The sequence below is a fragment of the Narcine bancroftii genome, chromosome 7 (genome assembly GCF_036971445.1).
Source record: "Narcine bancroftii isolate sNarBan1 chromosome 7, sNarBan1.hap1, whole genome shotgun sequence".
In the NCBI taxonomy this organism is placed as follows: domain Eukaryota; kingdom Metazoa; phylum Chordata; class Chondrichthyes; order Torpediniformes; family Narcinidae; genus Narcine; species Narcine bancroftii.
The window spans coordinates 161904616-161919854 of NC_091475.1; the positions used below are offsets into that span (position 1 = coordinate 161904616).

General features: G+C 34.6%; 1 protein-coding gene across 9 annotated transcripts in view; it reads right to left on the reverse strand.

The window, feature by feature from the left end:
- Positions 1–1801: 1801 nt before the first annotated feature.
- Positions 1802–15239, reverse strand: part of LOC138739297 (RPA-related protein RADX-like) — a 63701-nt gene continuing 50263 nt past the window's right edge. For 4 of the 9 annotated variants that reach the window (XM_069891072.1, XM_069891070.1, XM_069891068.1 and 1 more), the window contains 4 exons: positions 8498–8610; positions 4233–4520; positions 4018–4155; positions 1805–3555 (listed from right to left, as the gene is read on the reverse strand). In XM_069891072.1, the coding sequence (XP_069747173.1) occupies positions 3452–3555; positions 4018–4155; positions 4233–4520; positions 8498–8610 (643 nt within the window). In that variant the 3' untranslated portion in view covers positions 1805–3451. Of the gene's footprint in view, positions 3556–4017; positions 4156–4232; positions 4521–8497; positions 8611–15239 lie in introns of all 9 variants that reach the window. The other 5 variants (XM_069891065.1, XM_069891064.1, XM_069891063.1 and 2 more) reach the window with 2 other exon arrangements.

Below are 15239 nucleotides of genomic sequence, written 5' to 3' on the forward strand. Positions count from 1 at the left end.
AGAATAAATGTCTAACTGTGATGGTTGTACTAGTACAATCAGTAATATGTACTGATGATACTGTCAGCAAAGGTGCCAAGGAGATCAGGAAATGGGGTCTCCAGGTGAACTGTGACAGATTATGTTATATTTTATATTGTATATAGATATGTTTTAAAGGAGATAAATTGTGGGTTTTTTTAGTATAGGCCACAAACAAACACAAACAGTTCACAACACAGATCTCATTTAAAATGCCAGAGCTTTGCTCAAGCCAGACAGTCCAGGCTCCCAATGCCTTTGTGAAAGACAATGGAAACTGCTTTGCTGAAGGACTTCACAAGTAGGTGTTAATAGGATATGCTGTGGAGTAATGGATTATTGTTTTGGAAAGCAACAGATGAATGGACTCAGAAGATTGGGTCTAGTACTGCAATCTGTCTGAAGGCAGTTTGATAGGAGGAGTGAGAAGTGAGATTGGACTGTGAATCAAAGAACTTTTCTGAATTTACACACACATTACATACACGTGCGCTTAGAATTAGAAGGGGGTTAAATTAGGTTAAGTTAAAAGTAATAAGTTAAAGTTTGATCCTGTTTTTATGTTTAAAGAAAATTAAAAGTGACTTTTGTTTAAGTAATCATTTGTCTTGGTGAATTTCTATTGCTTTTGGGGTCCTCTGGGTCCCTCACATTATGTGAACATTTATGTATATATTTGTTTCTTTTATGTAAAAAAAGAGGAAAAATAAACATCTGGGGAATATGAACATAATTGTTTTTAATACAATACATTTTTCGGGTGGAAAAAATTAAAATTTAGGGCATTACATTCAAGGTGAACAAGATGTTGGTGAGGGTACACTTGGAATACTGTGTGCAATTTTGGGCATCCAGCTTGAGGAAGGAAAGTATAAATTTGGAAAGGTTTACAAAGTTGTTGCCAGGATTATGGAAGTTAAGTAATTGTGAGAGATTGAGAAGGGATATTATCAAGATCAATAAAATAATGAGGGGCATAGATAAGGTGAATAGTCACAGCTTGCTTCCTGGAGTGGGAGAATCTAAGATGAGAGGGCATAACCATAATGTGAGGGTAATGGTATTCAGAAGGGATGTGAGAGAACAGTTCTTTACTCAGAGGCTGGTGAGCATTTGAACAAACTGCCACACAAAGTTCTTAGGGAGGTATATTAGCTTCCTTTACTTGGATAGCTACATGAATGAGATGGGCTTGGAGAACTATGATTCTGATGCATGCAAATTGGACTAAAGCTGGAGATCATGTTCTTTGGCATGCACGTTGGGCCTGTTACTGCATTGCATGGCTCTAGTCTTGTCTATCTAATAACTTATAGAATAAAAACACAAATTAGAAAAATAACTAATCAGTTCACTGCATCTGCTTAAGAAGTTATTACTGTACATAACCCTATGCCAATCACTTCACTTTTGAGCCATTATATTATTTTTGAGGAAGGAAAAGCATACAATTATTTTCCTTTATTTTAAATCATTTGAAAAGGAAAATCATTATGAAAATCAAAAATACTAATTTATTATCTTTTCTCCTATGTTTAGTTCTGTATATTCTTATTCTGCAATAAAATGGAATAGATGGAGTTTTGGTCACAAATTAAATAAAATTTTAAATGACAGCTAACAATTTAAACATACTGCTGAGTTACAGCACAATTTATTATATTTTAAAATAAACATAAGCTCAGATTATTTGCATTTAACATGACATTTTCAATTTCAATATATTTCGCAATTTAAGTTTTCACAATATTTAATGTACCATTTGTTAATGTACATTAAATTCTATTATTTACAATGTAGAAATTATAATTTTAAAATAAACATACATAAATATAAATTAACAATCATGTTTTTATCGGAAAGAATGTAGAAAGCAATAGGCAATGTTATCCATCAATCTTCACAAATTTTTATGCCAGAAAAATAAAGGTTATGTTGGGTGATCTCAAACACAAAAGAATGGAAAACAGAACTACTGGCATATATTTATTGAAATATTGCACTATACCTGGTATAAATTTTGCAGCTATCAGGAAGACCCATGACGGAGAATGAGGAAAGAGTAAAAGCTGAGTGTCATCCTAAATTACCTTTGTTCTCTTACAGCAGTATAGAGGACTTATCCCACAATTTTAAGATGCAAGAAATTAATGGATCATGGAATTTAGATTTATAAAATGGGATCTTTCAAAACAAATTTTTAAAATTATTTCTGCAGAAGTGAAATATTAATTTACTTGGCATTATTTATTTCAAATTATAGGTTGCATTTAGTGACAATGTTGCAGCCAGACAATGTACGTAAATTTTCTACTCATTTTGCTTTGTGCTCATAACAGAGATTGATTTTATACACATAAGCATGTATTTTCCACATTTTCTTAAGAAATTACTCTGCTTTTATTGTTGGATGAAGCAGCTGCAGTTTTTCTAAAACTTTATTTTCTGAGTCAATTGACTTTGCTAAATAGTAGATTTTTTTGCTGTGAGTCATCCACCTTTATCTCATTGTATCATGTATTTTCAACAATTAGTCTGTTAATTAAATAGTTGAGATGTACTTCAACAAATGGGCATAAAAGTTAACTGATAAAAAGGGTCAATTCATCATACCTTCCAAGATACGGATTACGCAAGAGCTTCTGAAGCCAGTCATTTATACTTCTCGGTGAATTGCAAATTATAATTTCACTTCTACATGTTATTCAATTAACATTAATGCAGAAAATTTACTTCCAATCTTTTCATAAAATCTTCTGGCTTACAAAATTATTGGACCACATGTTGCTTATTTGAATATGACAAGAATAGAAAGATCGAGAATAGATCATCATTCGATGTGGACAACTTATGTGAGCTGTGAAACACTTAGAGTGGTACAATTGGCCACAACAGTCAGTGAGAAATAACAAATATTCACACATATTTCTGTTCCTGTTTGCAAGCACAGATTTGGCTTCTTTTGAAAAGTAATCAGTATTCTAAGTCTGTGCTTGCACATGCCACATATTCAGCAAGCAATGTGATATTTGAAAAAGGGAGTTGGTAAATCAGCAAAATTGTCTCTATTTTTATTAATTTTATGAATTATCTGTAAAACCACTAACAAAATTTATTAACTTGCAAACTGAATTAATAGACAAGAACATTTAAAACCCATTATTTTTAAACTTATATTATCTGGCTCAATAATTCTTAAGCCACTCACAAAAAATGTAAACACGTAAGAGTAATGACAGCAAATTGTAGTTTTTGAAAATTTTAACTTTTTAAAATGTGTACTTAAGACAAACATTTTTCTTTAAATAGTCAACTTTTTACCCATCACTTACACCATTTATTTGTTTGTATTCCTTCAGGAGTACTTCAAAATATCCTACTGCTTTAGGCAAGCACCAGATAAAAGTGAATTTGTTTGTTTTGAAATAAATTATTCTTTTTTGTATGCTCTGTTTAAAATAACCTCCGTTTGATCATTCCCATGATGGTAGACATCCAAAACGCACCAAAAGTGTTTTCCTTCTAGCTCCGATCCTGTTTCCATGATTCGACAAGAAAGAAATTAATTAACTCATCAACATGTTAAAAGACAACTACAATAAAACATATAACATAGATAACTCACATATCACTAAGCATCAGGTATCTCTCATTAGAGAAATTAATAATTTTGAAGAATTCAAAGAAATGCTTAATAAAAATTCTACAATTAATATAATTTTTGTTTCTGACACTTTAAAACAAATTATTAATTCCAACAGAATAGTTAATATAAAGATGGAATTAATTGATATGATTAGTATCAAGCAGGTGTTGCAATGTTATTATAACATAATTACTGATATAGGTTGGCATTAAGTATAATCTTTCAATTATATTCTTGGAAACATGTTCGACAGTCGAACAATTATTAAGAAATAGAATTGATTTGTACCCCACTAATGTGTGATCCATAATTTATGTAATTTTAACAAGGGATGCTAGAATTCACATTACCATTTAAAGATGGGGTTTCTGAAGTACAATCACCAGAAAGGATAGAGATAAAATTGCTAATCCTTGCAGCATTACTGAAGATCTTGTCAATTCCCAATGGTAGAAATACAACGTCCATTGCAACTTCCTGATTTAGATCTGTCAAAGGTGACACAAGTATGTTAAATAAAACCAGGTGTAAATAGTTCTTCCCGATTACAACCTTAAATACATACCAACAATGGTTACTGTGTAATAACAATGAGTCCAAGCAGTTGTTGTGAACTTCCCATCACTGCTGTTGGAATCAAGTTGATATGAGTCAAATCTTGATGGATGGAGATTATGTTGGCTCATTATTGCTTCCTTCTTTGCATAATCAAACTTTTGAGGGCAACTTTCATGAAGCAGTTGACCAAATGATAAAAACTCTTTCAAATGACGTTTAATCTCAGACCACTTCGAACTTTCCCAAGTGCAATCTAAAGGTTTGGATCTTGCATCATCATCCATTTCAGGGAAATCTACAATTTAATGGAAAGTTTAAATAGATAAAAAAACTAAAACCAACATGCTTTAGGGCTTATTTCTTAATATGACAAAATATTTCACTTTGTCTGGTGCATCAAAGTATCTGCAATACTGGTGAAAATGTATTCCATTTTTGAAAAAAGTGGAAAAATTGTAATTCAACCTTGTATCATAAATTATACTGATCAGTCATTCAAAAGCACAAATACTGAATAATTTAATTGAACTAGAAAGTAACAGTAAAGTTAATTAGTTCCAACATAAAATAAGTAAATATATTTCCTCCTGAAATTAAAATGCCACAAGCACCTAAAGTAACACTAAAATTAATCCTGCTCTCAACGAACTGCCAAATCAACAGTCATGAATAAAAAGCAATGGTCATGTTTACAAATGCTTTAATCCATGGGAAGTCTGCCTCCAATAATCATCACTAATCCTGCTGTTTTGTTTGTTTACCTATCAAATTTTCTAATAATATGCAAATTTACATTCTTGTTAGTTTACAATTATTAGTAATGATAATTGTTGTAATCGGGAAGAACTATTTACACCTGGTTCTATTTACATACTTGTGTGTTTCAAAACTAGAATTGGGTTTATTGTTATGAACATGTCATGAAATGTATTGTTTTGCAGCAGCAGTATTGTGGATTATAGGTGAAAAATTGCTATAAATTACAATTCCGTAAATAAAATATTAAAAATGAAAAACTAGAGCAAAAAGAGAAAAAAAGTGAGGTGATGTCTATAGGTTCATTATCCATTCAGAAATCAGATGGTGGAAGAGAAGAAGCTGTTTTTGTAACATTGGGCAAGTGTCTTCAAGTTCCTGTACTTCCTACCTGATGGTAGGAGTGAGAAGAGGGCATGACCTGGGTGGTGAGGGCCTTTGGCTGCTTTCTTGAGACACTGCCTCTTAAAGATGGCCTTAATGGAGTGAATATCAGTGACCATGATGGCACTGGCCGTGTTTACAACCCTCTGTAGCTTTTTCCTGTCCTTTGCATTGTCACCTCCAAGCAGGCAATGATGCAACCAGTGAGAATGGATTTTAAGGTTGTTCAGGAAAGCTCTAATTGTTTTCATTTCATTCCCCATCCTTGGTTGCTTTTATGCAGCAAATGCAGTTAATGTAAATACTCAACTGGTATTAGATACTGTCTGATATAGTATTTCCAGAATATTCTGTTTTCATTTGCTCTGAGGCTTTATAAATACTAGAGTATTGGATACATTAAAATACAAGATTGGATAGATATGGTAAATTATAGAATGCCCTTTCTTTCAGTATTGTTAATAATAATAATCATAATAATTTGGCAGCACGGTTAGCATAACATTTAGTGCAATGCTATTACAGCGCCAACAAACTGGGTTCAAATCTGGTGCGTCTGCAGAGTTTGTATGTTTTCTGTGCCTGTCTGTGTAGGTTTCCTCCGGGTGTTCCGGTTTCCTCCCACCTTTCAAAATATACGGGGGTTGTACGTTAATTTGGATGGCATGGGCTCGTGGGCTGGAAGGGCCTGTTATCGTGCTGCACATCTAAATTTAATTATTAGCCTCTTATAGCTATGTTTCACATCTTGTCTGGATATCTGTATTCAGAATCAATCTCATAGGCAAGTGAGCATGATAGTTAACCTTAATAAATACAATTCAGAACAACTGCTTACCCGGACCAGTCCATTACCAAAAGGATTAATGATTTTCTTTTAAAAATCAGAATTTTACACCATGTGAATTTATTGGTGGTGGTGTATACTTTGCTATTTATCCAGAATGATCCAGGCACTGCCTCAAGAAGGACCCCATCATCCTGGACACAACTTCTTGCTTCTACCTTCAGGAAAGAGGTACAGGATGCTGAAGTCCAGCCCCTCCCGATTCAAGAACAGCTTTTTGTTGCAACAACTATCAGGCTCTTGAACCTCCCTTTACTACTCTAACCATAAATTACTCTGGTACTACTATCTGCAAGATCATACAATATCGTTTACTGAATATTTTTCTCTTGCAGTAACTGTAACTGAAAATTTCTTATCTATCATTTATACTGATTACCTCTTTCTGTATTGGGGTAATTTGATGTATACTATTGTAGTTATTTTTTTTACAATAGTACCTGCTTGGTAACATCAGATGCATTTATAGAACCATAGAACATTAAAATTCAGAAATCAAGGCCTTCTCTCCCTCTAGTCTATGCCGTACTATTATTCTGCCCCTGCACTTATTCCAAATCCCTCCATACCCTCCCATCCATGTACCTGTCCAAATTTTTCTTAAATGTTAAATTTAAGCCCGTAATTCACTACTTCATCTGTCAACTCATTCCATATTCCCACCACTCTATGTGTGAAGAAATCCCCCCTGATGCTCCTCCTAAACCTCTCCACTTTTACACTCAATCCATGTCCTCAGGTTTGTATCTCACCCAACCTCAGTGGAAAAAAGCCAACTTGCATTTACTCTATCTATACCCATCATAATTTTGTATACCTCTAACAAATCTCCCCTCATTCTTCTACACTGCAGGGAATAGAGTCCTAACCTGATTAACCTTTCCTTGTAACTCAGTTCCTTGTGTCCCAGCCACATCCTAGTAAATCTTTGCACTCTTTCAATTTTATTGATATCTTTCCTGTAGTTAGGTGACCAAAAATTCAATTTTCTTGCACGACAAAAAACATATTGGATTTTCATTCACCTAATCTGCCAAAGCAATTCCATGTACTATGTCTTTTAGCCTCCTAATTTCCCTCGACTTTTTCCTGAATTTTTATACCCCTCAAGTACCTCCTGTTGCTTTTATCTGCTAATATACCTTCTTAACCAGATCTCCAACATTCCTTTAAAATCACAGTTCCTTTTATCTTTGAACTTTTCCTTTAATCCTTACAGGAATATACAAACTCTGTACTCTCAAAATTTTGCCTTTGTAGGGCTTCCACTTATCTAGTACATCCTTGCCAAAAAATAACCAAGCCCAATCCACACTTTTTAATACTCTTTCTCATTTCCTCACAATTGGCCTTTGTCCAACTTAGAATCTTAACCTGAGGACTAGGCCTATCCTTAGCCATAATTATCTCAAAACTAATGGCATTATGGTCACTGGACCCAAAGTATTCCCCTTTTGCATACTTCTGCCACCTGTCATGCTCCATTCACTAATAGGATCTAGTGTTGCACTCTCTCCATTTGGTACTTCGATACATTGATTTTGAAAATTTTTCTGAACACATTTAACAAATTCTTAGCCATCCACCTCTTTTACATTTTGGGAGTCACAGTCAATATGCGGAAAGTTAAAATCACCTACTATCACAACTTTCTGTTTCCTGCATCTATCTGTTATCTCTGCAGATTTGCTCCCCAAATTCTTGCTTTTAGGTGGTCTATAATACAACCTCATTAATGTGGTCATACCATTCCCATTCCTCAGCTCCACCCATATAGCCTCAGTTGTCGAGCCCTCTGGTCTGTTCTGTCTGAGCAGAGCTGTGATATTTTCTCTGACAAGCAATGCCACTCCTTCCTTCCCATTCTATTGTGTCTGAAACAGAATCCTGGAACATTGAGCTGCCAGTTTTGCCCCTCCTGCAACCAAGTTTCACTCATGGCCCCAATATCATAATTCCCCATGACAATCCTGTAAGCTCGTCTCCCTTTCCTAAATTGAAATAGATGCACATGAGAAGATTATTTCTACTGGGCACAACCCTTTGATTTTTTTGTCTGAATATCCAGTCTTAACATCATTTATCTCCTCCACTCCACTATCTGTTCTGGCATTCTGGTTCCCATCTCTCTGCAAGTCTGGTTTAAACCCCACCCCACACAGCACAAGTAAACCTTTCTGCAAGGATCTTAGCCCCCTCCGGTTCAGATGCAAACTATTTATCGGACCCACCTTCCCTGGAAGAAAGCCCATTAATCAAGGAGAGAAGCCCATGATGAAACAAACCTTCATCAGCAGTAAAATATTCATCCTCTGTTTCTTCACTACTGGATAATAAATTTTGATCTTGAGCAGTAGTTTCCAAGGCATAACTTTGAAAATATTCTTTTTTCATTGATCTATAATCAGTAATGTGAACCAGTTAGTTTTCACAAAATTAAGTATGTTCAAGAAAATATCAAATCAATTGTTTACATGATATGTAATTATTGGAAAAAAATTAAAAGGAGAGTTCAACAATAATAAACTGAAATCTCAGAAGTGCATTCCTCATCAGGCTATTATTAAAGTAATTCAAGTACAGAGGTGTCTTAACTTCTCCAATTCTTAAATAATACAAGGCATTGCTAAGACAGTGTATCAGTTTGAACTAAACAGTGTGAAGTTATTATAGGGGGAAGGGGATGATGGAGTTTCTCCTTTTAGTTGAATTAATGTTCAAAATGTGTAAATTACATTCATGACATTTTAATTGTGTAAATATGAGGTTAAACTGAGTAGGTAATGAAGGGGAGGTACTGAAATTGGAGCACGAGATCAGAATGTTTCCTGATAACAATATCTGCTAGAAGTGTTTGGAGTTTGAGGAACCAGGAGCTGAATTTCATTTGGATTTATTGTAATTGAATGTTTTCAAGATATTTTACCCAACAACAGTCATATTCTAGTTAGGCGGAGATTTAGTATTCTGATAAGATGTAATGTCACGATTTCAACTCAATCAAATAAGAGAACTGCAAGTTCAATCAGGGAGGAGCTTCAGTGGCTCCCATTGTCTAGAAGCTACAAGTACTATTGGTGTAGTTGAGAATCAGAGCAAAAATGCAAACAGTGATGAACGGAGGCTCTGGACTGTAAAGAGAATTGTCACTGAGGACACCTTTAAGACAGAATAAACTTAAACTCATGACTTATTTTTAATGTTTTATTTTTTGTACTATGATTCATATCAACAACAACATCCACAAATGATCATCATCAATATATAGTGACATTTTTTTTCTTTTCCCCCTCCTTCCTCTCTCCCCTTCCCCACCCTTCATCAAAAATCAATAAATTATAAAAACATAAAAGAAAGAAATAACAAAAAAACAAAAAAGAAAAATACTTCCGCATGTTTAAATCTTATTATGCTTATAATTATGTTGCTTTAAGAGATGGAGGTTTGTGGTTGGCATTCTCCGACATATTTTATGTATGGTTCCCAAATTTGCTCAAATAATATACACTTGTCTTTCAGATAGTATGTAATTTTTTTCTAATGGAACATACTGGTTTATTTCTGTAAACCACTGTTGTATTTTAAGGTTTGTTTCCATTTTCCGGGTTGTCATAACATTTTTTTGCTACTGCTAATGCTATCATAATTAATTTTATTTGGGCTTTGTCTAATTTTAGTCCTAATTTTTGTCTCTTATATTATTTAACAGAAAATTTTTTGGATCTTTTGGTATATTATTTTTTGTGATTTTGTTTAATATTAGGTTTAAATCTTTCCAGAAAGTTTTTACTTTTGAGCATGTCCAAATTGCATGTAATGTTGATCCAATCTCGTTTGCAATGAAAACATCTATCCGATGCTGTTGGGTACCATTCTTTTAATTTCTGAGGAGTAATGTATAATCTGTGTAGCCAGTTATATTGAATCATACATAATCTACTATTTATCGTGTTCCTCAATGTTCCTCTACATAACTTCACCCATGTTTCATTCTTTATCTTTCTGTTTAAATCTTTTCCCCAATTTTGTTTTGGTTTATACTTTATTTCATCTTCTTCTTTATATTGCAATTTGATGTACAAGTTTGTAATAATTTTTTATAATTATCATTGTGTCTGTGATTAAATATTCATAGTTGCTACTTTCTGGTAATCTCAAACTATTTCCCAGTATATCTTTTAGATAAGTTTTCAATTGGTAATATGTAAACATTGTAATGCAATGTAACTATATGTTATTCCATATTTATCTTTTAATTGCTCAAATGTTAATAAATTATTTCCCAAAAAGCAATCTTCTATTTTCTTGATTCCTTTTCTATCCCATTCCTTGAAAAATAAATTGTCTATTGTAAAGGGGATTAATGGGTTTTGTGTTAATATCATTTTTGCTACTTGATAATTAATCTTTTTTTTCTTCCAGGTGTATTCTTTTCCATAATTTAAGTATGTGATGTAGTACTGGTGAATTGCTATATTGCACCAATTTTTCATCCCATTTATAAAGTATGTGTTCCAGGATATTTTCTCCCAATTTGTCTAATTCAATCTTAGTCCAGTCCAGTATTTCTCCTCTGATAAAAATCTGATAAGTACCTTAACTGTGCCACCCTGTAGTAATTTTTGAAGTTTGGTAGCTGTAACCCTGCTTTTTTGTAACTCCTTGTTAATTTTTCTAGCGCTATTCTTGATTTCTTACCTTTCCATAAAAATTTCCTTACTTTATTCTTCAGTTTTGCAAAAACTTTCTCTCTCAGGGGAATTGGTAACATTTCAAATAGATATTGCACTTGAGGGAACACATTAATCTTAAAACAGTTTACTCTTCCTATTAAAGTTAACGGTAGTTATTTCCAATTCTCTAAGTCTTCCTGTATTTTTTTAATTAGTGGTTCATAGTTTAATTTGTATAAATGTTTAGTTTGTTTTGATACAAAGGTAACGTATCGCCTGTGATTGCCATTTATAAAGAGTTTCTTTTAAAAATTCTGAATAATCAATTTTGTTCAATGGCATCACTTCGCTTTTATTGGCGTTAATCTTGCACCCTGATATCTCTCCATATTCTTTCAGTTAAATATGTAGTTTTTTTATTGACTTATCTGGTTCTGTTAAATATACTATGATGTCATCTGCAAATAGGCTGATTTTATATTCTTTCTCTTTTATTTGTATTCCTTTTATCATAGTTTCCTTCCTTCCTTATCAACTCTGCTAGTGATTCAATAACTAAAGTGAACAGTGACGGGGATAATGGGCATTATCCTGCTTAATTTAAAGTGATCTGAGACATATCCATTTATTACTACCTTTGCTAACGGTCCATTATATAATGCAGTTAATAAATTTTTCCGGTAGCTTAAATTTCTGTAACACTTTAAACAAATAGTTCCACTCTACCCTATCGAAGGCTTTCTCTGTGTCTAACGTAGCAGCTACCATTGGCATTTTATTTATTTGTGCTGCATGAATTAAATTAATAAGTTTACAAACATTATAAACTGATCATCTTTTTTTTAAACAAATCCAGTTTGGTCATGCCTTACTAGTTTCGGTACACAGTCATTCAGTCTGTTTTCTAGTAATTTTGCTATTAATTTATAATCTGTATTCAATAATGATATTGGTCTGTATGATGATGGCAATAGCGGATCTTTTCCCACTTTTGGGATTACTATAATTATTGCTGTTTGACATGACCGCATGGATGGCAGTCTATTCAATCTGAGGCGCCTGCAAGCTCACACCAAGATACAAGAGCAACTTGTCTGTGAACTACTCTTTGGAGATGATGCCGCTTTAGTTGCCCATTCAGAGCCAGCTCTCCAGCGCATGACGTCCTGATTTGTGGAAACTGCCAAAATGTTTGGCCTGGAAGTCAGCCTGAAGAAAACTGAGGTCCTCCATCAGCCAGCTCCCCACCATGACTACCAGCCCCCCCACATCTTCATCGGGCACACAGAACTCAAAACGGTCAACCAGTTTACCTACCTCGGCTGCACCATTTCATCTGATGAAAGGATCGACAACGAGATAGACAACAGACTCGCCAAGGCAAATAGCACCTTTGGAAGACTACACAAAAGAGTCTGGAAAAACAACCACCTGAAGAAACACACAAAGATCAGTGTGTACAGAGCTGTTGTCATACCCATGCTCCTGTTCAGCTCTGAATCATGGGTCCTCCTAGAACGCTTCCATCAGTGCTGTCTCCACTCCATCCTCAACATTCATTGGAGTGACTTCATCACCAACATTGAAGTACTCGAGCTGGCAGAGTCCGCAAGCATCGAATCCACGCTGCTGAAGACCCAACTGCACTGGGTGGGTCACATCTCCAGAACGGAGGACCATCGCCTTCCCAAGATAGTGTTATATGGCGAGCTCTCCACTGGCCACTAAGACAGAGGTGCACCAAAGAAGAGGTACAAGGACTGTTTAAAGAAATCTCTTGGTGCCTGCCACATTGACCATCGCCAGTGGGCTGATATCACCTCCAACCGTGCATCTTGGCACCTCACAGTTCAGTGGGCAGCAACCTCCTTTGAAGAAGACCGCAGAACCCACCTCACTGACAAAAGACAAAGGAGGAAAAACCCAACACCCAACCCCAACCAACCAATTTTCCCTTGCAACTGCTGAAACCATGCCTGCCTGTCCCGCATCGGACTTGTCAGTCACCAACGAGCCTGCAGCAGATGTGGACATACCCCTCCATAAATCTTTGTCTGCGAAGCCAAGCCAAAGAAAAAAAGAACATGATTCTGGTAAGTTTTGGGTCTCTTCTACTTGATTTATTACTTCTAGGAGGTGAGGGATTAATAGATCCTTAAAAACTTTATAAAACTCTATAGGGAATCCATCTTCACCTGGTGTTTTATTGTTTGGTAGTTTTATTAATATATCTTGTATTCCTTCAGACTTAAAAGGTTCTGTCAATTTATTTTGTTCTTCTATTTGTAGATGTGGTAGCTCAATGTTAGATAAAAATTCATCAATTTTGTCATTTTTTCCTTTATTTTCAGTTTGGTATCATTGTTTATAGTATCTTTTTAAATTTTCATTAATCGCCAATGGATTATATGTGATCTGGTTATTGTCTTTTCTTGTTGATAAAATGGTTCTTTGAGCTTGTTCTGTTTTAAGTTGCAAGGCCAATATTTTGTGTTTTCACTCCCAGTTCATAATGTTTTTGATTTATTTTCATTATATTGTTCTCTACTTTATATGTTTGTAATGTTTCATATTTTAATTTTTTCTCTGCCAGTTCTCTCTTTTTCTCTGTATCTTCTCTTTCCACTAATACCTTTTCTATGATTATTATCGCTTTTTCCAACTGTTCTACTTCCTGATTATATTCCTTTTTAATTTTAGTTGTGTAGCTAATTATTTGTTCTCTAATAAAGGCCTTCATTGCATCTCATAAAATGAATTTATCTTTTACTGATTCCATATTTATCTCAAAGTATATTTTAATATGTTGTTCAATATATTCTTTGAAACCTTGTCTTTTTAACAGTGTAGGATTTAATCTCCATCTATATGTCTTTGGTGAGGTATCCTCCAATTCAATTGTTAACAACAGGGGAGAGTGATCTGATAAAAATCTTGCTTTATATTCTGTTTTTTATACTCTTACTTGGATCTGTGCTGATAACAAAAACATGCCTATTCTTGAATAGGTCTTATGTCTATTTGAGTCGTGTGAATATTCTCTCTCTTTTTGGTGTTGTTTCCTCCATATATCGATTAGTTTCATATCCTCCATTGCTTTTAGTGTAAATTTAGTTACTTTATTTTTATTGTTAATTGTCTTCACAGTTTTGTCCATCATTGGGTTCAAGTTGAAGTTGAAATCTCCTCCAAGCAAGATGTGTATCTGCTATCATTAGGAAGATGTTTTGCATGAATAGCTGGTCTTCTTTGTTAGGTGCATAGATGTTTAGTAAATTCCAAAATTCAGAATAAATCTGGCACTTTGTCATTACATATCTACCTGCTGGATCTGTCATTATTTATTTTATGCTGATTAGTAGATTTTTGTTGACAAATATAGCTACTCCCCTGGATTTTGAATTGTATGATGATGCCACTACATGGCCTACCCAGTCCCTCTTCAATTTACTGTGTTCTATCTTGGTTACGTGTGTTTCTTGCATAAAAGCAATGATGATTTTTTTCTTTTTTTAAGTAATGTCAGTAACCTCTTCCTTTTAATTTGTGTGTATTCCATTAATATTTACAGTCATGAAATTTAATGTACCCATCTTTACCTCTTTTTTCAATTCTCTCTCGTCTCAACACTTCCATCTCTTTTTTTTCCCAATTTAAAAAAAAATTTTTGCACATCTCAATACACGACAACAAGGTTAAAAAACAAATTATCCTAGAAACCCTACTAAAATTAACACAAAATATTCCCATCCAAAATAATGGAAGTCCCCCCTGTATAGGGTTGTCTTTGGCATCTTGCCAGACAACCACAATTCCCTTATCTATTTGGGTTGCGGTAATAACCGCAGGTGTCAACAGGTTTTGCAGTAGCAGTTCTTTTCCTCTCCCTAGCCCCCCCCCAAAGAAACACTATATTTTTCAAAAATGTAACAAAGCTTTTATTTTTTCCCTTTTTTTTTCTTATCTTTTTTCCCCATTCTATCTTTTTCAAACTTCAACTTTATATTTACATTATTCTTTGGCTTGGCTTCGCGGACGAAGATTTATGGAGGGGGTAAAAAGTCCACGTCAGCTGCAGGCTCGTTTGTGGCTGACAAGTCCGATGCGGGACAGGCAGACACGATTGCAGCGGTTGCAAGGGAAAATTGGTTGGTTGGGGTTGGGTGTTGGGTTTTTCCTCCTTTGCCTTTTGTCAGTGAGGTGGGCTCTGCGGTCTTCTTCAAAGGAGGTTGCTGCCCGCCAAACTGTGAGGCGCCAAGATGCACGGTTTGAGGCGTTATCAGCCCACTGGCGGTGGTCAATGTGGCAGGCACCAAGAGATTTCTTTAGGCAGTCCTTGTATCTTTTCTTTGGT